This window comes from Vidua macroura, chromosome 9, assembly GCF_024509145.1.
Source record: "Vidua macroura isolate BioBank_ID:100142 chromosome 9, ASM2450914v1, whole genome shotgun sequence".
Taxonomy (NCBI): Eukaryota; Metazoa; Chordata; class Aves; order Passeriformes; family Viduidae; genus Vidua; species Vidua macroura.
The window spans coordinates 31,446,999-31,472,721 of record NC_071579.1 but is presented as its reverse complement, the minus strand read 5'-3'; the positions used below and the strand labels follow the sequence as shown (position 1 = coordinate 31,472,721).

General features: G+C 42.6%; 1 protein-coding gene across 6 annotated transcripts in view; it reads right to left on the bottom strand.

The window, feature by feature from the left end:
- LEPR (leptin receptor) overlaps positions 1 to 25,275 on the bottom strand; it is a 39,144-nt gene extending 13,869 nt beyond the window's left edge. For 4 of the 6 annotated variants that reach the window (XR_008438484.1, XM_053985725.1, XM_053985726.1 and 1 more), the window contains exons 1-13: positions 25,185 to 25,262; positions 21,815 to 21,873; positions 19,357 to 19,650; positions 18,262 to 18,379; positions 13,659 to 13,864; positions 10,596 to 10,741; positions 9,723 to 9,867; positions 7,437 to 7,733; positions 6,256 to 6,370; positions 3,937 to 4,136; positions 2,193 to 2,344; positions 1,103 to 1,262; positions 32 to 114 (exon numbers count right to left, since the gene is read on the bottom strand). Coding sequence is in view for 5 of the 6 variants with exons in the window: in XM_053985725.1 (XP_053841700.1) it covers positions 32 to 114; positions 1,103 to 1,262; positions 2,193 to 2,344; positions 3,937 to 4,136; positions 6,256 to 6,370; positions 7,437 to 7,733; positions 9,723 to 9,867; positions 10,596 to 10,741; positions 13,659 to 13,864; positions 18,262 to 18,379; positions 19,357 to 19,650; positions 21,815 to 21,854 (1,956 nt within the window). In the remaining variant the exon portion in view is untranslated. Of the gene's footprint in view, positions 1 to 31; positions 115 to 1,102; positions 1,263 to 2,192; positions 2,345 to 3,936; positions 4,137 to 6,255; positions 6,371 to 7,436; positions 7,734 to 9,722; positions 9,868 to 10,595; positions 10,742 to 13,658; positions 13,865 to 18,261; positions 18,380 to 19,356; positions 19,651 to 21,814; positions 21,874 to 25,184 lie in introns of all 6 variants that reach the window. The other 2 variants (XM_053985724.1, XM_053985723.1) reach the window with 2 other exon arrangements.
- Positions 25,276 to 25,723: the final 448 nt, after the last annotated feature.

The following is a 25,723-nucleotide window of genomic DNA, read 5'->3' as shown; positions in this document are numbered from 1 at the left end:
AAGGGAAAGCCCCAAATACAGCTGCTCCCACCTTCCAGAGGAGGGTAACATTCCTCTGCTTCCTTGCTGGATCCTCAGAAACGATCCTCCAAAATTCCGGGCCTTGCAAGGGAGCTGCAAAACAACAATTTGGGAAGGCCTAATAATAGTAATAATAATAGTAATAATAATAGTAATAATAATAGTAATAATAATAGTAATAATAATAATAATAATAATAATAATAATAATAATAATAATAATAATATTGGAGCATAAACTAAATAATTGAAGACAAATCACAAAATTTAAACAACTAAAACCTTTAAAATTAGCTTCATTTTGCAGTCCCATGTGGGTATTCTCAGCTCAGTCAGAGAGAAAGAGAAAGGTTTTCTAACCAGGCAAGAGCCGGGGAAACAGTTGGGAAAGAATGTAAATAATTCTCTAATCTACCTTGTTATTCACATTGTTTATAGATATGTTCTGCCTCTGTGCATCATTCACTGCATGCCAATGGTGTGGGATGTTTTTACTCTAAGACCAATGAAATTAGTCTGCACGATGTTCTCTATGTTTTTAGTCTAAGACCAATGAAATTAGTCTGCGTGATGTTCTCTATGTTTTTACTGTAAGACCAATGAAATTAGTCTGCGTGATGTTCTCTATGTTTTTACTCTATGACCAATGAAATTAGTCTGCACGATGTTCTCTATGTTTTTACTCTATGACCCATGAAATTAGTCTGCACGATGTTCTCTATGTTTTTACTCTAAGACCAATGAAATTAGTCTGCACGATGTTCTCTATGTTTTTACTCTAAGACCAATGAAATTAGTCTGCACGATGTTCTCTATGTTTTTACTCTAAGACCAATGAAATTAGTCTGCATGATGTTCTCTATGTTTTTACTCTAAGACCAATGAAATTAGTCTGCACGATGTTCTCTATGTTTTTAGTCTAAGACCAATGAAATTAGTCTGCACGATGTTCTCTATATAGAGTGGTACATTTGAAATAAAGAGAGAGTTCATTTTCTTAGCCTTCTGATCTGGAGTTCTCTGTTCCCGTCCTGCTCAACAGCGTCAGTCCCAGCCCCCAGGATGTCCCTGGAAGCACAGACCTCTGATGTCCTGAACGAGGGTTTGGGCTGCTCTGCTCCAGTCGCTCCAGTAGCCGGATCCATCCAGCTCCCTGCAGCGCACCTGCACCACGTACTGCACACAGAGCTGCTGCACTCGGACCACAGCCCAGCTGCCTGCAGGCCTTGGCACTTCATAGAGCTGGGGAGAAAGTAAAAAAGTCACCGTGTGTGAGTGTGCGGGCCCCACGCCGGGCAACTCCCTGAGGGCTCCCCTGGCAGGGGGAAACGCTCCTGGAGCAGTTCTTTGTCAGGAAAAGGAGTTTCCTGACAAACACAGGAGTTTTTCGGTCTTCAGGTTCTTGTTTTATTGTTATCTTATCACGACTGCAGCAGGTTCTTGTTTTATTGTTATCTTATCATGACTGTCTGCACCCAGACCTTGCATGCAGGAAAAACAGCACAAAAATGGCTAATGACCTCATGTCGCAAGGCCTTTTAAGTCTAATCAAAAACTAAACTACCCAATTAAGAAGTGACACCTGGATTATTTCCCTTTCTAACCCAATAACTGACCCCTAAAGACCCACAATGCAGATTTTTCTACCCAATTACAAGATACCACCCAAACCCAAGGAGAAGAAGGAAGAAGAAGAAAGAAGAAAGGAACTCGAGACAACACCCTGTACCCTCCATCTTGAACCCATCTATAACATCCTAAAAATCCTAAAACCGAAATTTCTCACCCATGTGACACACTACACTACTCTCTACAATCTATTTCACACTTTCGTGGTTTCTAGTTTACTTTGAAGCTTTGGAACCTTCTCCATGAAGGAGGGTCAAAGTCAGGGCTTTCCTGGGAGTCAGAGCACCCCAGGGCAGACAGGAGATATCCCCCCTGCCCTGGGTTCCAACAACAGGGATGTTTAGGCAGCTCTTGGAGTCAAAATCCCTGAAAATGAATCCCATGAGGAAGCGGGATCGTGAGGAATATTCCTCTGTGGACACTGCAAATGCTTTTGCATTTTGTGATTTCCCCCATAAAAGGGGGGATAAATCCCATGAAAACCAGCTGCACACTGCAGCAGTGCAATGACCCCTGCTCCAGGCCAGATGGAACAGACAGTACCTGCCATGGAATGTCCTCCCTGCTCCCTGAATTCCAGCGGATCTGGAATGTCAGATCCCTGCTGGCAAAGACAGGCTGGGTCCAGCTCACGTTCAGCAGCCCCGTGTTCCTGGTGAGCTCTGCTCCCACGTTGGAAGGGGGGAGAGGCTTCACTGGAAAATGGAAAAATTAAAAAACGACTGCAAAGTCTGCACTGACACTTCCCAGTAAATCAAACCATGGATGGCTTCTCCTTGTCCTGAGGGTGGTGGGTAACACACGGCCTCTGCTATTCCAGGGAAAGCAGGACTGGAAACACAGAATCCACGGGAATGTTTCCAGGTATTTCACTTTCATTTAAAGCACAACAGATTATTTTGTGCTGGCACTTGCTACCTGCCCTGGGATCAAGAACAAAAGACAGAGTCTGGCAATAAATTCTGAGGTTTAGGTTGGATATTTTGGAAAGTTTCTCCACGGGAAGGGTGGTCAGGCATGGGAACAGCTGCCCAGGGCAGTGCTGGGTCCCCATCCCTGCAGGGATTTAAAAGCCCTGTGGATGTGGCACTTGGGGACAGGGGCAGTGGTGGCCTTGGCACCTGGGAATGGTTGGATTCCATGCTCTCCAGGGGCTTTCCCAACCTTAGCAATTCCATGATTCCATTATTTCAGTGGGGTCACCACTGCAGAAAGCAGCAGCTCCTGTAAAGGCTGGGGACAGACATTGTGCAGTGACTGATGGAAATGTTTTGATTTTATTAATTGGAAATTCCCCCCAAATCCAGCTGCTCCAGAACAGGAATCTCCCAAAACCCTTGTTTGCTAATCAAGCCAAATTGAATTAAACTTACTTTGGATAATCTGATGTGAACGAGGAGAAAAGAACAACAAAAAAATAATTTTTTTTTCATTTTGGATGGTGCTGGAACAGGTTTGCTTTGCTTTACTACAATATAGAGCACCCTGCATCTGGGATAAATAATTCCATCCATTGTCACCACATAACAAACATATTTTAGAAATATACAACACAAATTTATTTCATAACTATGTAATTCAAATGTATTTCATAATTATGTAATATTAATTTATTTCATAACTATATAACTCTAATTAATTTCATAATTCTATAAATGGAATTTATTTCATGTAGCACCTCTGGGGTCCAGCTGCCTTGTTTGCTCTCACCCATGTTCATATTTGTTTCCAAAAAATACCCAGTGGATTCTCTGTCATAGAGCAGATAAGAAAAGGTAATTTGCACATTTTGGAGTTTTTAAAACACTCAAACACTGCTCCTGCCTCTTGTTTTTACCCAAATTTCAGTGCTCTGTGTGTCACAAAATGTTGCAGCAGCATGGAAGAGCAGGGACAGTCCCCATGATTTTAAATGGATTTATAACTGTGTAAAGAATACACTATTTAAATAATAATAATGATGATAATGATAATGATAATGATAATGATAATAGAGCATAAACTAAATAAGTGAAGACAAATCAATCAGAAAAATTAAATAACCAAAACCTTTAAAATGAGCTTCATTTTGCAGTATAACACTTGCATTTTCTGTAGAGGGAATAACAGGCAGAAGTGGATGTTTCATTTAAAATCCAGTATGGAAATAACATTTAAACCAATTTTTCTTTAAGGTAATATCAAAACTCTCATGTTTCTATTGAAAACCTGTGGGGAAATTCCTTCCTTACAGCATTTAAAAATCCAGGGGCACAAGGGAAGAGAGGATTCATGGCTCTGGACCTACCCACATCTGCTGGGATGACACAAGTTGGGGAGGATTCCAGGGTTCCCAGGAAGTGTTTAAACTCTATCCACAGGGTATATCCAGATAGCAGGAAAATGGGCTGGAAGGTGCACTCGTAGGAGTGGTTCCTCTGCAAATGGCATTCTTTCACCTCTGAGTTTGGAGATGGGCTTGGAAAGTCAGAGCAATAAATTTGACTCCTTAAAAGAGGAAAAAAAAAAAAAAAAAACAAACCCAAACCACATTTAGTTGATTCATTGCAAGTGTAAATCTGGAGGGAATTAAAAGGAATGGTGGCACTGCAAACGTCCTGGCATTTTGAGGATTATTTGGATGTTGAACCTGGATCTGCACTGAAGGGATAAAAAACATTTCAGTGTCACTCCTCAAAGCTTTGGCTCCGGAAAAAGCAGGACAAACAACAAAAGCAGCAGGTACAACACGAGAAGGCAGCTCCAAATCCTCATCAGTTGGGGGATTTTAGGGATTGGCAATGAACACAGCAAGGCAAATCTGCCAAGAATTGATTCCAGTCAGGAATGACTTCCAAAATCCCAACTGGCAACCAGGAGGAAGCTGCCACAGAGACCCAGTGAGGTCTCCAGGAGATGGAAATCCCATAAAAACATCAACTCTGGATTAAAACCCCCATGTCCAGTTATCACAGCTGGCCACAGAAGAGAGGAGCCCTGGATTCTGGATGAAATGGAACTGGAGAAATCCTTGGAGTGGGAATTTTTCAGCTTTCTCCTCAGACCTGTGAGGAGAGGGGCCAGAAGGGTGTGAGTTACTCAAAGGAACCACCAAAGTTACACTGGGTTGAAGTTTCCTCCTCGTGTCCCCAGGATTAAAGCAGTGCCTGGTGCTTTGGAGGTTGGGATTGGAGCATTCCCTGCTCCCACAGGATGATCCCTCTGGAGCTGTTTCTCCTGGCAGCACTGCCTGCAGAGGAAGATGTAGGAGCAACCCAAGCAAAACCAAACCCCACAGCCAGAGCAGCAGCACAGCAGTGCTGCACTCCAGCTCCTGAAGGGAACAGCAGCAGGAATCTTATTGCATTTTCCTCTTTCAGGTCTTACTCTGAACAAATAACCACAAAAATCAGAACAAAAAGAAGGATCAGCAGCATCTGGGAAGGATTTGCAGGCAGTGGTAATGTCACTGTTTGATCTTGCAGGAACATGAACAAATCTCCACATTATCACCTCCTACTAGAAAATTACATTTTTAGCTAAACCTGAACAGTGAGGAAGAGGGAATAAAAGCCACGATGAGCAGCATGGGGTTTATTCCCAGCTCCCTGCCCAGCAGTGCACTCACTAGATTCATATTTGTGAAGGCAGAGTAAACAAAAGCTACCTCAGCACTCAGCCAGGCACTAATCCTGCCCCAAAAGCCTCCACTTGACCTTTCCAGCATTCCAGTTATTCCTTCAGTCCACAAAACCCTGGGAAATATTCACCTGGGCACCAGGATCATTCAGGACTCCACCAGAGAAGACAGGCTGGCTTTCCAAAGGATTAGGCCCTCAGAGCTGATGGGAGCTGTTTGCCAAAATTTCTGCATCTCCAGCCCAGCAGAGCAGTAAAATTATGGATTTTTTTGCCTCAGGAAGAGCTGTCTGTCTGTCTGTCTGTCTGAGTGGAAACCCTCAAGCTCAACATATCAGGGATGGAATGGGATGAGCTTTGAGGTCCCTCCCAACCCAAACCAGTCTGGGATTCTGGGAATTGCTGCAGCCCAAGCTGCTGCCTTCACAAAGCAGCATTCCCTCCAAGCAAGGCTTTTTTCCCACCTTGGAATGAATTTGTTTCATCCTCTATTTTTACCTGTGTGTACACAGAAAAAAAAAAAAAAAGATACAAAATTATAGAAAAATCAAAGACTGAGTGGAGACCTCAGGAGGTCTCAAGTCCCATCTCAGACTCAGAGCAGAGTTAAATTCAGATCAGATGGAGCTGTCAGGATCTGAGAGGCTCCAAGAACAGGGATTCTACAGCTCCCCCAGGCCAGACATTCCCACCTGGAATGGGCTTCTCCCTTATTTCCTTGCAACTTGTAGGAAGGAGCAACTGGATTATTTTTTTTAACTGATCCAAGAAATCTTCTTGAAGAGAACTGGCTCCCAAACAGGTTGAAAAATGCTGGAAAACCTATAAATAAGATCTGTTACATACTCAGGTATCTCTGGTTCCCTTCCTGCACACAGAATAAAGAATCTGTTAATTCTATAACTACACTTCTGCAGATTTCTTTGGCACAAAAATATTTTCAGCAATGCTTTCCAAACATAAAAAGAGAATTAGAATCCATCCATACCTGTGATATCTTAACTGCAGACTCCCCAGGAGCAAGGTGGTTGGGTTTGCAGACCACCTGCAAGTCATTTTAGTCAGGTAGCCATCAGTCTCACAGGAGATATTAAAATCCATGTCTAATTAAAAGACATGAAAAGCTTAATTAATAAGACGCAATGGTTGCTACAAAACAAAACAAAGCTGTAAGGAATTTTGGAAGTAATTTGAGATGGGACTTTTGAATTGGTTTTGATGTGGTTTGTTTTTTTATGTTCTACATGAGTAAGGAAAGTGAGTTCAGCTCACATCTTTACAGCACAGTTTAAAAAGTCACAAAAAAGTCACAAAAAAGGTCTCTTAGTTACAAGACTTTTTAAGGAGTTATTGACTAATAAAACACTACTAACAAAAATATTTATGTTTATGACTCAGTCATTAAATATTTTGTCTTATAGACATGCTACAGTGTAAGCTTTCATAACCAATCATGTTATAACACACAATATAGAGTACAGTACTGCACTCCAAATTTCTTGTTTGCTTTTATAACTACTTTTATTTTTTCTGTATCTTAAACACTAAAACTCTAAACCTTCCTTTACTTAATATGCCTTTACTTCAAACTATAAATCCACAATCTTGCTTCCAACACTTAAGTTTAGAAGCTTTTTCCAAAGCCTTAAATCAGATTTTGTGTTTAATTCTAAGCTTTAACCTTTTTTACTTTTAATTTTTTTTATACCTTGAACTCTAAAACTCTAAACTTTCCTTTACTTATCGTGTCTTTACTTCAAACTATAAATCCACAATCTTGCTTCCAACACTTAAGTTTAGAAGCTTTTCCCAAAGCCTCAAATCGAATCTTGTGTTTCATTCTGAGCTTTCACTTACAAGTTCTGAGAACTCCCTACGTTTCAAATTCCAACACGAAACGAAACAACAAACAAACAAAAAACCCCAAAAAACCAACAAAGAATCCACAAAAAAAACCCCAAAAATCCAAAAAAAACACACAAAAAAAAAAAAAACAACCAAAAAAAACCCAAAAATCAAACAAACAAAAACCCAAAAAAACCCCAAAAAAAGCCCAAAACAACAAAAAAAAAAGGGCAATAAATGGATTTTAATGGAAATATTCCATCCTTGCTATGGAAATGCCCCAAAAGGAGGATGAGGAGAATGGAAAATCCCCTGGAGCCTCACCTACTACGTAGAACTCAGCGTATCTGTGGTGGCACTCCCTGCTTTGGTGACAGCAGTACAGGGCGTTATAGAGGAAGCCTCCTCTGGGCTGGGTGGCTTTCAGGTTGAAGAGAGTGACTTTGCTCACACGGCTGCTGACAAGGGAATATTGCCTGGCTGGGATTTGCTCGGCTAGGTTCAGCCACCAGACCAGCTCCTGGGCCTCCACGGGCTGCGTGCTGCTCGTGTACAGGCACAGGAATGAGAGGTTGGAGCCAGCGCTGGTCAGGCTCCGGGGAGGGAAGTACAGCACCTGAGCTGCAGGGAAAGGGGGGAAAGGCTGAAAAATCCATTCAGGCTGGGAACTGAACCAGGAAATGTCAGAGCGTTTGTCAGTAAAATAGGAACTGACAATAATAATTTAATTATAATAATGATAGAATGATATAATCATCACCACAACCATAATAAACCAGCAATGTTATACATGATATAATATTAGATATTATATAATACACAATATAATAATAGTATATATTATTGCATGATATATTATATAATATAATATAATATAATATCATATCATATCATATCATATCATATCATATCATACTATTGTTATATTACTATTATATTATATTATATTATATTATATTACTATTATATTATATTATATTATATTACTATTATATTATATTATATTATATTATATTATATTATATTATTATAATATTATATATTATGCTACTGTTATTATAATATTATATATTATAATATATAATATATAATATTGTGACAATAATCGTTATATAATAATTATATAATAATTAAAACAACAATAAACTTGTTATTATTATTATTATTACTATTACTATTATTATTATTATTATTACTACTACTACTACTACTACTACTACTACTACAGATGCAGAAATGAGCCTTGGACTGTCTTCCTCCATACCTCAAGTTCCTAAGCTCTGATTAAAATAATCTTTAATATTCCCCAGGCTACACAAAAGGAAAAAATGGGGGAAAAAATCCATTGAGACTAGAAATTGAACCAAAAAAAAGGAAAAGCATTTGTCAAAAGAATATTAGAAATGTTATTACTACTACTACTACTACTACTATTATTATTATTATTATTATTATCCAGTTGTATTTCTAACTTTCCTACTTAATCCCTATGAACAGGAGCAGAAATGAGCCTTGGACTGTCTCCCTCCATATCTGAAGCTTCTAAACTCTGATTTAAATAATCTTTAATATCCCGAGACAAATCTGAATGAAAAGAGCAGAAAACCCCTGGAGGGTGCAGTGCAAGCAACACAAGGGCAACAAAATAAAATGAACCCATCTTTCCAGGAGTTGCTGTTCCCTCTCCTGAAGTCAGCAGATTAAAGTCCCAAAAACTGGTTTTACACTGCAATTAACAGCAAATTGTAAATTGCAGGCTCAAATACACTGGATTTCCTAAGGATTTAAAGAAGTTTAAACTCAGCCCCCATCACTGAGGAGTTCAGGGAAGATACAGGAGGAGCTGGAATGGAGCTGTTTGCAAAGAACACCCCAAAACCAGCATTAAATCCTTTAAAGGTCAGGTTTGCTTCCCCTGCTGAGGAACCAGGCAAAGGATTTTAGGATTTCCCCCAGATTTCCCTTTCGCAGGCAGTAAAGCACATTTAGAATCTGTTGTTTCAGGTTTTATTAGGAAAAAAAGCTTTTTCCAAGGTTTAGTTCTTTCTTTGGTGCAGGTACCTATATAAAGAGTTCAGAGAATTCCTGTGGCAGCACAGACCAAAATATTCCCAGGGAATTCTGAGCAGAGCATGGAAAAATACAACAAAAGAATCAGAAAGTCAGTTTTGCACAGGGCTCAGCATTCCAAACCAGGCTGGAATAAATTTGATTTATTTATATATTTGATTTATTTATAAATTTGATTTAAACATTTGATTCTGCTCTGGGCCTTTGGTCCAGCTACAGAACCAAAACCAGAAGTTAGAGAAAGCATCAGGAGAATAATCCTGAACTGAGGGGAGGTTCAGGGCTGCCAGCTGGAGTTGGAAATGGAAAAGCTCTGAGGAAAAGAGATTTCTGTGGGTCTGGGCAGGTGCTGCTGAGGGAGTGCCAGCCCCAGAGCTGTGCTCTGCAGAATTCCCAGTGCCAGCCTGGCACAGGGAGAGAGCTGAGCCTCAGGCAGGAAAAGCTTCCACAGGATTTTTCACCCCAACTCCACTTCCAACACAAACTCCACAAAACCAGCGGGAAAAACAGCTTTATCCCAAAACCCTGCAGGTGTCCTACCTCCCAAAGTGAGGTTGTAGGGTGTGCTCCAGTCACTCCAGAAGCCTGGACCACGGAGATTCCTGCTCCTCACTTGCACTGAGGATGGAGAGTCCAGCAGGGCATTGTCCATGGCCACGGAGCTTTCCAAGGCAACCTGAAGCATCTGTTGGATTGTCCAAATCCATTATTGTTGTAAAATGAAACAGGAAAACACAGAAGGAACATAAATAAATTGTATGGAGTCAGAATTCCCTTTCATGCTTTCTCTTTCAACTCAGTTTTTTAGAAGGATGGGAGTGCTGAGTAAATCAATTTGTTCCTAAAGAGACAGGACATAACGTCCTCATATTCTACACAAGGATTTTCTGGTCTTAGGTAGCAAGCTGGGTTAAAAATCTTTCTTCTTTAGATTTACTGTCAATTTGAGACTGCTGGAAGTTGTATAACTCTGTGGAAAATGAGTTGTTTCATTATGGGTTGCTAATTAACAGCTGCTTGTTATTCCAGAGCCATTTGCGTGGTAGGAACAGAAAAAAACCCCTATTTATACTAAAACTTATAAATATTAAACACAGATGAGTTATGGAACATATAGAATGCTGAAAGAAAATGGGCTTGGACTTCACAGAATCCAGGATTTCACCCAAGGAGAAAAATGGGAGTTTGTTTGTGAGAGCCAGCAGGAGATGGGGCTTCTCTCAGTGGGGACAGATGTAAAATCCAGCTTTTCAAGAAAAATCAACGAGCTAAGCCCAGCTTTTCCAGGAAAAAGCAGCCTGCTAAGCCTAGCTCCACCAGAAGAGCCACACTCCCAATCCAAGGGCAAGGAGAGTGGTGGGAATGCTGGGATTTGGGAATGCCCCAGCCCGGGAAGGCACAGAGCTGCCTCACCTGGCTGTCCCCGTGTCCCGGAGGAGCAGAGATCCTCACTTGGTGCTGCAGAGGGAAGGGCAGCGGGGCAGGGCTGGACCAGCAGAGCTTCACCTGGCCCCTCTCAGCCAGCTCCAGGCGCAGCTTCACGGGGGCCTCAGGCTTCACTGCACACAAATTCATCCACCAGTTAGCCCCAGCTTCACCCAGGGCTGCTGGGTTTTACTGAATCACAAGTCAGGCCTTAAACTCAGCTCTCTTAAACTCAGCTTTCAAGAGCTGCCCTGCATGGCAGTGTTGCGTAATATCCCTGGAAAAGTCACCCTGGTGCTGTTGCAGTCATCAAGAAACGCTGTTTGACCTCCCATTTCCCTTAAACCTGCAGGAATTTCTTCTCTCAGGCCACAGCTTTTCCCAGTAGCCAAGCCCTGGCTTACCTGCCTTGCAGGAAAGAGGGAATGAGCAGGAGAGGGATGGGAATGCTGAGAAAATCAATTTGCTCCTTAGAGTGTACACAAGGATTTCCTAAACATTCCCAACCTTCCATAGGGATTATGGCTGTGAAAGGAGGTCTCCAGGAGAGTGAAAATTGAGAGTTTGGATATTCCCATGGGGATGAAGGGAGCTCTGGATGGGAAATCCTCAGGATTCCATTCCTTGGACAATGCCAAGGAACCAAGGCCCTGCTGAGACCTTGGCTGGCCCTGTCCTCAATCACAGCCAAGTTTTGCCCATGGAAGAGTAAAACCCTGCTCCAAACCACTGCAGGGTGAGCACCACGTGCAGAAAACATTCCCAAAAATCCTGGGCATGGGGCAAATGTTCCCTTCAAATTCCATCTGCTCTGGGGTCCAGCTCTCCAAGGGTCCCATTTAAGTGCATTACTGGAATTTCACTCAGTTGTATCAAACATCTCTTATTATTTTCAGCATAAATCCACCATACCAAGTCAGATTCTATTAAGCTATTTATATCAATAATCTCTTATTATTTTCAGTATAGATCTATCACACCAAGCCAGATTTTATTTAATTTCTACTTCCAGACCATCTCAAAGCAATTAACTTCAGGAAGGCCAGCAGGGAGTGATTGGGGAGGAGGCAAATAAAAGTCAGTGGCTTTGCCATCACATTTCCCTGAATCAGATCCCACAGATAATGATGGTTGTGATGCCACCTGCTCCACTATCAGCAAATAAAATCCACGTGGCACAAGCACTCGAGAGTTTTACATTCAAACTAGTTTTAATTGAGCTAAATCTTGGCAGAACATATATTAATATTGTGCATTTTTAAAACATGCTTCACTAAGCAGAGCTAAGTCATTGTGTCATTTTTGAATACTGGCAGACTCCAGCCTGAATTTTTAATTTCTTCCTGCAGCATCATTTCAAACCAGCAGGATGAAAAATGTCACCTCTCATCTTCCAAACAAGCCCACCCAGAGATTTTAACTGGTTCTGTCTGCAGAGCACATCAGTTATGAGGAAGTTCATAAAATTCCTAAGTTTTTAAGTTAATAAGATGTTCATAAAACTTTAATTTTTTTCCCTGCAGCTGACAGCTCCTGCCTTTATGAAATCTGCCCAAATCTGCAATAACTGGGCACGTTGGATAGCAACACATATCAAATTCATCATGTCAGGAGAGTTTGAGCTTGATCAAACACACAGGAATGTTTTCCAGCTTGGGGTTGCATGGGTGAGGAAGAAAACATCAGGATCAGAGGGCTGCTTGGGAAAATGGGTGGGATTTCTTCCTAAGCAACTTTGGGAACAGCTTTTTGAATTTAACTGAAGTCCTCAGCAACAAGCTCCACCACTGGGCCGGTCTTGTGCATAGAGAGGTCCTGATTAGAAAGGAAAAACTGAGAAAAAACCACATTTTTGAGCGCTTGGGCTGTGCTCAGTGTGGTTTGCACTGGAGCCCAGACAGGGATTAGGGAGCTTTTCCTGCCCTGTCTGTGCCCCCTTTCCCAGCAGAGCCATCCTGCTGCTGTTTTGAAGCACGGACAGATGACTCTTCAGCTAATTAAGTTGAAAAGAGGGTACATTTATTACAGTGCTGAAAAGAGGGTACATTTATTACAGAGCTGGGCACATGGGGAGTAACCTCCCAAAGACATGTGCAAGGAGTCCCAAACTCCTGCTCTCTATTTATCCAAAGAGGTTTTGCAGATTCAGATGGTTTCCAGGATGGTTTCCAGGACGCCTATTACATAATCATTAACCCTCTCGTTTTGTACGTTAATTAGCTGAATGTCCTTTAGCACAATTGTCCTCTTTAACTGGGTCAGTGGGCTCTGAGGTGGGTCAGAAGAGTCCACCGTGGTCAGTGGGCTCTGAAATGGGTCAGGACCCAAGGAATGTTTGGGTTCTGACCCATTTCAGAACAGTAAGTTCTGACTTGCTTCCCTTGAAGAGGAAGTAAGACCTCTCCTTCATGGTAAACTCTTCACCCATGTCAAGCTGGCAGAGCTCCTTGGCCTGCTGGTCACAGTCCAAACCCCCTCTCATTCTTAGAAGTCAGTGGTATTTATGGCTCCTGCACTCTTTCAATACCTCATGTATCACCTGTCTGTCGCCCTGGTTATCAAGAGTTTTCTAAAGCCTTCTGAGTTTACATTCTTGTAGAGAACTTTCCCACACAACTTTCTGTAAACAACCTGTTGTTTTGCATTCTTTCACAGAGGCGGAGAAATTTGATGTACAGGTAGTTTGTCCAGTGTCCTTGGAGAGGTGGCACGTTCACCCTCCAATCCACTGGCACCTTTGGAGAACTATAAAAGATTGGAGTCAGAGAAAATAAATGAGTCTCTTCATCGTGACCAAAGCTGTGGTGCGTCGTTTTTCCTTGTGTCAGCTGGTGACACCTGTCATTCCTAACCTTGTTTCAGTCATCCCCAGCTGGTATCAATTAATTCCCTTGTTAAGCTCTAATCACAATGCACGCCCTTTGCTAGCTACATTTCTAACTTAACCCCTTGATTCATTTAAGCCCTTAATTAAAACGCATCGTTTTCACTAGCTTAGCTGCACTCCCAGCTCCACCCCCCGGCTCGGTTTTCCATGGACACGCATCTCACCGATGTCCGTGGGCTGCAGGGCCACCGGCGGTGACCCCAGGGCTGTGCCACCTGCCACCATCTCCAGCCACAGCAGGTAGGTGTGGTTGAGGCTCGGGGTGGCCACCAGGCACTGGCAGGTGGCCTGGTCCCCGCAGTCACACGGAGCCACCCTCACTGTCCCCTGCAGAGAGCTCGTGGATGCAGCCCCCAGGGACAGCTCTGACCTGCAGGGCGGAAAAACAAACCAGGAAACAAAACAATCTTCTGTATCTCAATAGGTGTGGCCATCTGGATATGGTTTATTGATCAAAAAACCAGATTAATTCATTAAAAATAATAATAATTGTAACCAACCGCTTTAACTTTGCTGCTTCTCCCTTTTTAAATGGTTTCCAAGTAATGAACACAATTCCATTCGAGAATTCCCAGATGTTTTTTGGGCACACAGTGTTGTTTTACCTTCTCATGGCAGCTCCCTGCCATCCCAAAAGAGATGAATTTCTAATTCCCATTCGTGAGGCACTGAAATAACACCAAAAATTTTGATGTTCCCCCCAGCTCCTTCTACAACTGAGCATTACAGGGAATATTATAACAATGGAATGGTTTGGGTTGGGAGGGACCTTAAATCCCATCCCATTCCACCCCCTGCCATGGACAGGGACCTTTTCCACCATCCCAGGCTGCTCCAAGCCCCATCCTTGGACATTTCCAGGGATCCAGGGGCAGCCACAGCTTCTCTGGGAAATCCATTCCAGGGCCTCCCCACTCTCCCAGGGAACAGCTCCTTCCCAATATCCCATCTGAATCTTCAGAACCAGCAGTTCCCAAAGGAGTCTTCATTCCCATCTCTACTCTTCAGGCTCTTGCAGAAACCCACATTTATGGAATTCTGCAGGTATCCAGTGACTAACGCCTCCCCAGGGTTGGGAATTTAATAGTGCAAAGAATTTGTGGCCAAATTTCTCCCGGCAGCAAAGCCAAGACAAACCCTGACAGCTCAATCACCTCGGATTCTTTCATACTTTTCACGTTTCATCCTTACCCAAAAAAAAAAAAAAGAAAAGCTCCTGTTTGGAATTGTTCTGAAGTGATTTTGGAATTATTTCTGTCCAGTAAAGGTTTTGTTTTACTAATTCAGAGAAAGAAATGGAAATTCATGGAATAAGAGCCTTTCAGTACATTTTTCCAATGGTTTTATAGCTGGCATGAGGCACTGGAATGCTTGGATTCAGGGAGGGCAGGGATCTCTGCATTGGAGGAGAGGGAAGGACGAGATCTGCTGCTTTATTTTTTGGGTTTATTCCATTTGTTATCTGCTCCATTTATCTGAGAGCAGAGCACAGAGAACTGGCCATGATTCACCAATTCCATTTCCATATCCTGCCCTGCTTAGAGAGGAAAAGGTCAAAAAACTGAGGAGAATTATGGAGGATGGGAAGAGCTCAGGCTGGGACTGCAGGGAACCACTCCTGGATCATCCCAGCCCACTCCCCTCATCCCTCACTGATCTTTCTGCATCTTGGGATACTCTGAGGCTGGAAAACCATGGAATTTGGGCAGCACTGCCCTCCCAGCTCCTGTGCTCTGCAGGAACAACCCCAAGCAGGTCCATGTCAAGGTATGGTTTACATTTATTAATGCTCCAGACAGTCAATCCTGACATTCCTAAAATAATTCTCACCAGGACTCGCAGACTTTAGGACAGAGGGATTATGCTGATGGTATCTGGCAGACATAGAGCTCTGAAATTACTTGGAATAATTTGGTTTTTCTAGATGTGGCTCCGCCGTTTTCTCCTGAATTTCCTTTCAAAAACTTTGCAGAATTTTCTTTGAAGCTTCTCTGCCTTCTCCCGTTGCTCACAGATTTTATTGGTCTCCAAAAGCCACAATCAATCCATGAAAACATATTTTTTTTCTTCAAACCATGTCTTTGATCTGATCTGTCTGGAAAGTGGTTACCACCACACCGGCTCCTCATCATTCCTAGTGATTATTTCATATTTTAACCATCCAAATGAACTTATTTCCACAAAAAAAAAAAAAAAAAAAAAAAAAAAAAAAAAAAAAAAAAGCAGTGTAAAGGGAGAAAAATGCTAAAGACTTATTAACCCTCACAAGCTGAGGAGAGGTCAGTGGCTCCTCCACCCAAATCCTGTCACAGAGAGTTCTTTTAGCCAACACCTTGGAAAACCTCAGAAAAAAAATGTGGGAAGTCCTAAATGTTTTATATTTATATTCAACCCCCTTCAGAAGGTGATGCTTCTCCTGCTAAATTCATCTGTGGCCCCGTGGGGAACCTGGAGACTTTCAATTAGATGCTGCCAAATGTCCTGGCTGGATTTCAATCCTGTTCTTGCAATTGAAAAGAAAAAAGTAAAACTTGTTTTAGGGCAAATTACCTGAATTTTCAGGAGAGGTCCATCCCAACCATGTGGTTGTGAAATAGAGTCACCATTGTAACTCTGCTGTCACATTATTCCCACATCCTTTCCAAGCACTGCCTTTACTGGGAATGGATGGAGCAAAGCTGTCTGAGGCTTCCAGGATTTTTCCCATCAATATTTCCCAATGTTTTTGATCAATGGTAGCTCTAGAAAAATCCTTATTTGAAGATGCTGCCCCATTAAACTGCAGCAGATCTGAGGGCTGCAGAGCTCATCAATCTCTAATGAGAGGTTGATTTTCTCTGGCTGGAGAGGCTCCATGTACAACTGATTGCATGATTTATCCTTAAAAAACACAGAAATTTAGGCCCAGAACTGGAGGAGAGCCTCCCAGGTACTTCAAATAAATCAAAATCTGAATGCAGCCTCATGAGCTCAAAGGGCAAATGATAATCAGTGCTCAAAATTGAACTGGGAGCACTCACCAAGGGGATCCCTGAGGCTAAAGACTCCAGCTCATGGAATTAACCCTGGGCTTTACAGCATTCCTGGGATCAGACAGCTGGAAATATGCTTGGTATACAATTAACCCATCAGTCTAATGAAGCTTTGGAATAACCTTTTCTCTTTTTTTCTATTCTTTTGGAATAACCATTTCAAAGCCCCATCCTCTCCCTCACTTGAGCCTCTCACAGAGCACTGCCATGGGCAGAACAGAACATTCCCATTCCTGATATTTCCAAGCAGGAAAATTGTGGATGTGGTAAATAAGAGGAGACTTCTCTAATACTGAAAAAAAAAAAATATAAATGCTGTGAGAGACCCAAGCTTTTCTGTTGTAGATTCTCCTGTATCATTATTTTTGTGCATTGCCCTGTATGTGAGAATCCTGGCTGGATCTTCAGACTCCCAGGGAGAAACACATGCCAGGAATGCATATTTTTAAAACTGGGAATGTTTTCAAGGTATTTTGGCTCAGGAATAAAATGCTAAGGTATCAGAGAGCCAACAGGGAAAGCTGTCACCTTCCCAAAGGCTGGAATGCTTGTGCTTGCTGCTCCCCCAGAACACAGGGGGATTTTTCCTAAAAGGGAAATTTAATATGGAATGTGGGGAGGGAAATGAGTTCTCCAAGGTTCTGCTTTGTTTCTCATCTTTGCAGCAAAGAGGAATCAAACAGAGACTCTGCTGAGTCCACAGGGCCTGCTCTCCTAAATTGCATGGAACTCACTGAACTCCCTTCCTAACACAAGGAACCTCTTCAGCCCACCTGGGGCTCCAGTCTGGTGGCATCCCAAAAAATTTCAATATAGAGATTTCTGCACTGGGATCACTGGCAAAGCTTTTCCTGTGCAGCTGAGCCTGGATGGAGCAGAGCACAGGCAGAGCTGCCTCCCCCACAAACACCCATGGAATTGTATTTCAGGAGTCAGAGTCATGAGGAACCCTGGAAATGGGAGCCCACCTCACCAAAACGGGACTAAAATATTGTGTCAGCTAAACAACCATATTTATTCCTAAATAATAAATTTGGTTTCTGCTCTGACTACAGGGATGATTTTTGCCAAATGAGATCTGGCTGTTCAGGAAGTCCTCCTCTATAAATTCAGCTAATTCAACTATTTCAGTTTATCTGTTTCATAAGGAAATGAAGTCTGGGTGGTTTTATACCAATCCTTCAAACCTATCAATAACCCAGAAAAAAAAAAAAAACAAAAAACAACAGGGTGGTTTCATCTTTTTGATCTTTTTGTAGCCAATGTATACCAGACCTGCCCATCCCCCAGGCTGGATGATTCCATCTCCCAGCATTCCAGGGAATATTCACCACAGTGACAATGAGATGAGAGCAGCATTTGCCACTGGATCACATGTAAAGTACCCCAGTTACTTCAAGAGAGACAATATTATGGTAAAAAAAACCAAATAAAAGGCAGAACCAAGACATTAAAATTAAGAAATTCTAACAACAAAGATACTTTAAGAAGTCAACGCTGATTTCATTAAAGTATTTTAAGAAACATGAGAAGGACAGAGAAGGGGGACTCTCCATTCCAACCATTTTTCATTCAAATAACCACACACTTTCCATAATATCCAGGATTACTTTTACACAGGGCAAAGTAAAATCTGCAGAGCTAAAGCTCCCACCAGGCTGGAAGCAGCAATGTTGATGTTTTAGGAAATGCTTTCCATTTTCCAGACAGATTTAACAGTAAATCCTGTACTTACCCAGAGTATAAAAGATTCACCTTCAGGTCAGCCCTCAGGTCCAGCTTCAAAAGCTGCAGGTTACAAACCAACAGGTCCAGCCTGCCTCTAATCCAACACTCCATGTTCCAGCTCCAGTCTGGACAAAAGAAAGGGATCACACATTTCTGAACTGCATTAAATAAAATAAAATAAAAATACCTGGACAGAATTCACTCACAAAGAGAGGACAAGGAACAGATATTCCTGAAAGTGAGGCTGCACCACAAATGGGAAAACAGCTATGAATAATCTGAGTTGGGCACCTTAAACACCTCCAAGGCTCACAATCCACGTGGTTCTGCACTGTCATGATTAAAAAAGGAATATTTTTTTGCCTGGATTTAGGGACAAGGCTGCAGGGTGAGAAAAATGAATCTGATGGTGGTTGCTGTGTCCTGGGAAGTGGCACAGCCTCAGCTGGGGATTTGTGGAATGAAGTTCCAGGAGATTCCTGGCAGCAGGATGCCAGCTCCATGTTCCTCAGAGACAGGAGGAGGAAAAATTCCTTGGGAAAAAAATCCTAATCCATGTACAGACATTTATTATTTAAAGCCTCATCACTCATGTAGAAATGATGCCATTTGCTCTCCATCTCCCCTGCCTGCTGATGGAGTTTAAAGCCCACATCCACCAAAAATATTTAAAATATTCCTCACAGTGTCTAAATTCCTTTGAAGATCTGGGTTTATGTCCTTTCATGCAGTGCTCCATATTTTATTTACAATTCCCCTGGAAAGACAGCCAACTTTTTTTTTTCCCCTTTTGAAACTGTGCTGTACAATTCCTCCATCTTCCACTACATTCTGAGATAGGATTTTACACTGAGGAAGGATTTTACCACACTGAGAAAGGATTTTACCAAACTGAGGAAGGATTTTACCACACTGAGAAAGGATTTTACCAAACTGAGGAAGGATTTTACCACGCTGAGGAAGGATTTCACCCCACTGTGTTGCCTGCCTAGGATAAAAGTGAATCCCCATCAATCCAACCCACCCCTCTCCTCCCAGACAACAAAAAAACAAAATATTTTTGGAATAATTAACTCCTTATGCCCTTGAGTGCTAAACCCACCTATTTTCTGAGGAGCAGAGAGATTTATTTCTGAAGGAATAAACTTCCTTGCCTGCATGCTTGCTCTGTACAAAGAACAATCAATGCTGCTGGCACTCCAAAGGCAACACAGAAAATTTTCTTCATTCATTAAAGGCTTGATTTTGGGTGCTCCAAGTTCTCTCCTCAAACCAGACCAGCTCCCAGCTGAGAAAGGGCTCAAAAAGGTCTCATTCAGCAGCACACAGGGCAGTGTGAAATTCCTGGGAGGAACTGGATGGACCATGCAATGGGCAGCTGCCATCTGAAGGAAGTCTGTAAATATAAAGGGAAAAAGTGTTGGAAATAAAAGGGGAAATTCGTATTTTTGAACAAGTAAAAGGGAGTGGTTGATGTGATATAGAAATGCATTCATTAGGTAAAAATCAGGTTGTTTCCAGGGGCTGTTCCCTGAGGTAAAGACAAAATTTATAAAAACATCCCCTCTAGGTAAAGACAAAATTACTAAAAACATCCTCTCTGAATGGTGTCACAGGTGACAGATTCCAGATTTTACCCCGACCTCACTGCACTTAAACTTTTGTTTTCTCAATCTCTTGAAAAAAGTCAAGGCCAAGATTGCAGGTGAAGCTTCTCTTTGGGATAAATTGGCTTTTATTAATCAAAACTGCAATGAATCCTAAACTGAAGTGAATCCTAAGCTGGGTGTGAGTCTCATCTGCCCATGCAGTGCTGGAACAGATCCCCTCCAGCTCTTTTAAAACAGCTCCATTTCAATAAAAAATTGAATCCTGTTGTAAATATGAAACATAGTCCCACTGTAACTCTGAAATAAAAAAGGACAATATGACTGTGGGTGCAACTGCACAACCCCAGGGTATTATCTGGGAAATGAGAGGCAGGAAAATGATCATTTTATTCCATCAGACTTAAAATAAAAGCACTCTGAGCACATTTGTTGATGTCATAGCTTGAATTGTGCTCACAGTGGTTTAGAGAAGGATGAGCAGGGAACTACTTCCTGTAAAACACTCTGAATTTAAAGATTAAAGCTCTACTTGCAGCAAGGCACAGGGGCATTGGTGCACTTTGCATTCTGTTCAGGAAGGGCAGAAATTTTAAGCACTTCATTAAATAGAAATTAATTGATGCTCCATGCCTTGCCCCAGCCAAAATAAGAAATACCAGAATATCTCTGGCACTGTTTGATTAATAGAAATTCATAATTCTCTAGCACAGAGCATGAGTTAAATAATACCAAAATATGAAATGAGAGTTCTAAAAAAAGCTGTTAAAACCAGAAGATGCAGTGGGTTTTGCTTTCCCTCCACACAGATTTTGTGCTGCCAGACTCCTGCAGGGCTCTGCTCTTCCCTCCTCTCCCACTAAACAGTTTGTGCCTCTGTAAATCCCAGCTTCATTAGGCCTCCAGAAGGAGGAGTGGAGCAAACAAACTCTCAGGCCATAATCCATGATTAAAAAAGGGACCAAAAAGTGACATAGAGCAGGACAGAGAAGCAGCACTGTCCCCAGCTCATCTCTTTTTCAAAGGAACATTCCCCTTGTGTATCACAGATCATCTCAAGGGATTAATTAAACATTATAAAGCCAAAAATGTGCTCAGCTCCTTTCTTCAGAAACAGAAAAAATGAAGTTAGAATGACCCAGAGGAAGGCCTGACTTGCAGCTCTGTCCCCAGAGCAGAAGGGCCATCAGATGGTGACAAACTGCCCTGAAATCCCAGAAAACCTCCCCAGAGCATCCAGGTTTTCCAGTTAAAGCTACTCAGTATGTTCAGATCACAAAAGGTACTTGAATGAATTTAAAAGAATTTCAGATGGTGACAAACTGCCCTGAAATCCCAGGAAACCTCCCCAGAGCATCCAGGTTTTCCAGTTAAAGCTACTCAGTATGTTCAGATCACAAAAGGTACTTAAAAGAATTTCAGCAATGCAATATTTTATACTGAGTGGATAAAAGTACATATAGAGCAAGATAGAAAGATGTTTATGCATATAAAAGGTACTTAAATCTAATGATTTATTCATCTTTTTGATTCTTATTTTGTAATGACACAAATTTTCTGAATAACTCCACTGGGTTAGAGGGTCTGCTTTCTCCCTAAGCACCATCATCAAATCCTTTAAATAGTCCTTATTTTAATAAAAAGAATTAAAAAAGAAAGGCAAATACCAGCTGTCCTTGCAGAGCAGATGCCAATGTTGTCAGAGGCATTTCCCAGTTTATTAATGCAGCATCTGGAGTGAGCTGAGCACCCTTTGGCAGCCCTGTGGTGCCCTTGGGAGCAGGAATGGCAGCATCCCCCAGGAGCAGAGGAGTTCTCCTTGCACTTCTGGGCAACAAAACAAACTCCCCACCAATTTTTATCTCATCAAATCTGTCCAGGGCATTCATTTGGATGTTTCCTGATCTGAAAAGTTATCCCAAACTGGGTTTTGGGTATTTTTTAGTGACTTACCCATCAGCACAACCATGGTTGGGATGATTTGCCAACACATCTTGTTTTGTAGAGCTGACCTGAAAAACACACAGAAAATTAATGAAGGACTTATAATTATCAGTCTATAATTTCATTTTGCACTTCAGTTCACTTGGTGCTCACACCTTTGTAAGCAGAATCATGGAAAACCAGGATTGTTCGTAAAGGAACTTAAAAATCATCTCATTCCAACACATCTAATGAGGAGAGACACTCCTCTCTACACCAGGAAAGGAAGAACAGGCCAGAAAGGGAGAAAAAAACCAGAATTTTCCAAGTGCAGCAGACACAGAAACAGCGACAAATTCCAACAGTGAGGACTTCACTAAACTTTACAGCAACATTTCATTATTGCTCCTTCATTTCAGATACTTTGTTTTTTTTTTTTTTTATTTTCATGTAACACTTACATAAATTCTGCTAAAATGGAAATATATTTTTATACTTAAAGCTCCACAGAGGAGATTTTGGCTGCTGTTGTAGTCAGGAACTGAGTGCTGAGTAAAATCCACAGCTCAAGTCAGGCAGCAAATGCCAGGGTGAGAAATTTGAGTTAGGGAATCCCTCCAAAGGGTTCCATTCCTGAAATATTTCTGAGGACAGTTTCCTTGAGAACATCCCTGGAGCCAAAAGAGGCAGTGCCAAGGTTATGTAATGTACTTTGGGGCTGCATGTCCTGGAAAAATATATTTATTTCTACATTCCATATCTACCTGGAGCAGCAGCCAGCTGCCCAGGGAAGTCACAATTCCCAGGTCCCTGTCTCCTGCCTGCTCTCCCACCAATCCAGCTGGAGCTGAACTTCTCCAGCACTGTGCTCTGCAGGATCAGCCAATCCCATCCACTTTTCTCCCCATCCACTGTGCTTTTTCAGCTCCATTTTCAGCAATTAAAGAGGGAATCTCAGCTTTTCCCAGCCTTGGTTTCAGGGGACAATTTGGCTCTCAGCACAGCTGGTAGGTGGCCCACCTTACCTGCTCCTTTTCCATTAGTTTATTTCTGCTAGAGAGCCATGAGGGCCAGAGGAATTATGGAGCTATCAGGTCATTTCACAAAGATACAGGCAGGGATTATTTCCAAATAACTGAAATTAGTTAGATTTTCCCTAATTTCAGAAGAAATAAGTACCTTTTAAAAGTTTATTGGACATAAATGTACATTATGCACACTATTAAATGGTTTAATGAGAAACAGCCCATGTTCCTCTTTCATAGGTGCAACAAAAATCCCTGTCCATCCTTCAACCACTTCCCAGCAGGAAACTGGCAGAGATCACTTCCAAGAAAACTGGACATCCATTTCCAAGATGTATAAAGTTATCCATAGGCCCTGGGTGTTAGAGTTTCCCCCATGAAATACCCATTTACACTGAGAAGAAAACAACCAGCCCCAGAACCCCATACGGAAAGAAAATTATAATCTATATAAAGGTTTTTTAATGTCCTGATGGAAGGAAAAAAAAAATTAAGGGATAATTTCTCCCTGGAAAAGGTGGTCAGGATTGGAAGGGGCTGCCCAGGGAGGTTTGGAGTCCCCATTCCTGGAGGTGTCCAAGGAACTCCTGGAAGTGGCACTCAGGGCTGGGGGCAAGGCTGGACTTGATGGTCTTGGAGGGCTTTTCCAACCTCAGTGATTTTGGGATTCTGACATAAAAATGGCCAGACAGAGCAGTCAGAGATTCTGATGTCAGCACTAATTTAAAAGGCAAACCCACTTTTCAGGCCAGCTTGGGATCTCCTGTCACATCGACCTAGGCTGGATTTACAGAGGTGTTTTTCCAAACACATTCCTGACCAAACCCAGTGCTGAACATGACCAAAAAGCCCTGAAAGCTGCATGGCCACAGAATCAGCCCCTTCTCTGTTCAAAGTTCAGCCTTCCTTGTGTAAACTTTGCAGAATTGGGTAAAAAGAGATATCTACAGATAAATCCCAGGGCAGGATAAATGCACTGCTGGAGCAGACAGGATTCCCCAAAATCTTTTCCAGTGAGAACACTGAACTTGCCAGAATTCCTTACTCCACTGTAAGAAAGAATACAAGTTTTACAGGAACACTGACAGGTAACAGGAAGTTAAATAAAGAGAATTATTACAACTTGTAAGCTCTATCCTGGAGAGAATAAATGAACATAGCCAGGACAAACTGGTTTATTTGAGGCTGGGGAAGTGTCTGTACAAAAGGAAGGAATTTGGGTCCTTTTGAACAAATATATCTTAAATTATTCTGGAACCACAGAGTTTGCTGCTGCTGTGTACAAGAAGTTTTCTGATTTCTTATGTAAATACTATATTCCTCGCCATATCAACCACAGAATCACAGAATAGCTCAGCACCAAGAGTTAGGATTAAAATCAAAACACAACAGATATGATAGGCAGGGAGGAGAGCAATGAAATAAGATCATTTTTATTTACAGGACAGGTGAGAAATCCTAGAATTCCCTGGCTTATCAGCATGGGAAACAGGTTCAGTACAACCTGAAATGAGCAGGACCCACAAACACCTGCACTGGGCATATAAACCATCCCTGATTTTTGCAAGCACTGCACTACAGCTGGTTTTAAATATTAAAAACCTCTAGAAAGCATAAACATATTTTAGTAATAATGTCTATGCACAGCATCTCCTGACCTGTTCTTTAAGGTGCCAAGGGCTTTCCAGTCCTGTCGGTCTGAGCATGGAATTCCATTTGCCACTGAGTATATTAAAAACCATTCTTAATGAAGAGTTCTGAGTAAGTGGTACACACAAATTAGAAATTAGTATGACCCATATTGAATAATTTTGCTAATATTAAAGCTTTAATAAAGGCAACCCAAGTTGAGCAGGAGCACAGCCACAAATCCAACTCTAAGCCTGCTGGTGGAGCCTCGCCCCCAAGAGTCGACAGCAAAACGTCCCGAACTCTTCAGAGTTTCTCCAGACCGTGGAATTCCTCTTGTTTGTAGTGAAACCGCTCCTCATTCATGCTGCGGATCTGTCCTTCCTTACGAGCAGAGCTCCTGGGATTCCGTGGCACTTAAAGGTTATATCCACGTTATAGGCACGCTTGGGCTCTCAGTGTGTTCATTATAAAATACATTTATAAATGCTGTACCACTCATTAACTTTCCGAAGTTCTCTTCTATCTCAGCTACCGCAGCATCACAGCCCACATTCACCGAGATTTATTTTTGTTTTGCTTCTGACACTGAATCTCAGGGAATTAAGGAGGGAAAGGGCTGAAACCGCCTGGATCTGCGAGCGGGATGTGGAACCGGCTGCGGGCTGTGTTCAGGGGGATGGTTCAGGATTTTAGAGGGGGGAAAAAAGCGGATAAAAAAGCGGATAAAAAGAAAATTCACCAACCTGCTCTCCTTGCTCTCGGGGCTCCGACTGGCGGCTGAAGAGACGCTGTCACGGTGCTGCTCCGACGGCGAGCCCCGGACGGGCGCTTCCCTCAGCCCGGCTCCCCTCAGCCCCGACCCCTCAGCCCGGCTCCCCTTGGCCTCCCTCGGTTCTCCTCAGCCCCGATCCCTCCGTCCCCAGCCTGCTTCTCCTCAGCTTCCCCCGGTCCCCCTCAGCTTCCCTCGGTTCCCCTCAGCCCCGACCCTTCCGCCGCCCCGCCCCGGCCCAGCGCCCCGCCCGCCCCGGCCCCTCACACGGGATAGCCGGGAAAGAGCCGGGAAGGGTTTGGAGCAGCGGCCCCTCACACGGGATAGCCGGGAAGGGTTTGGAACACCGGGACCCTCACACGGGATAGCCGGGAAGGGTTTGGAACACCGGGACCCTCACACGGGATAGCCGGGAAGGGTTTGGAACACCGGGACCCTCACACGGGATAGCCGGGAAGGGTTTGGAGCGCCGGGACCCTCACACGAGATAGCCGGGAAGGGTTTGGAACACCG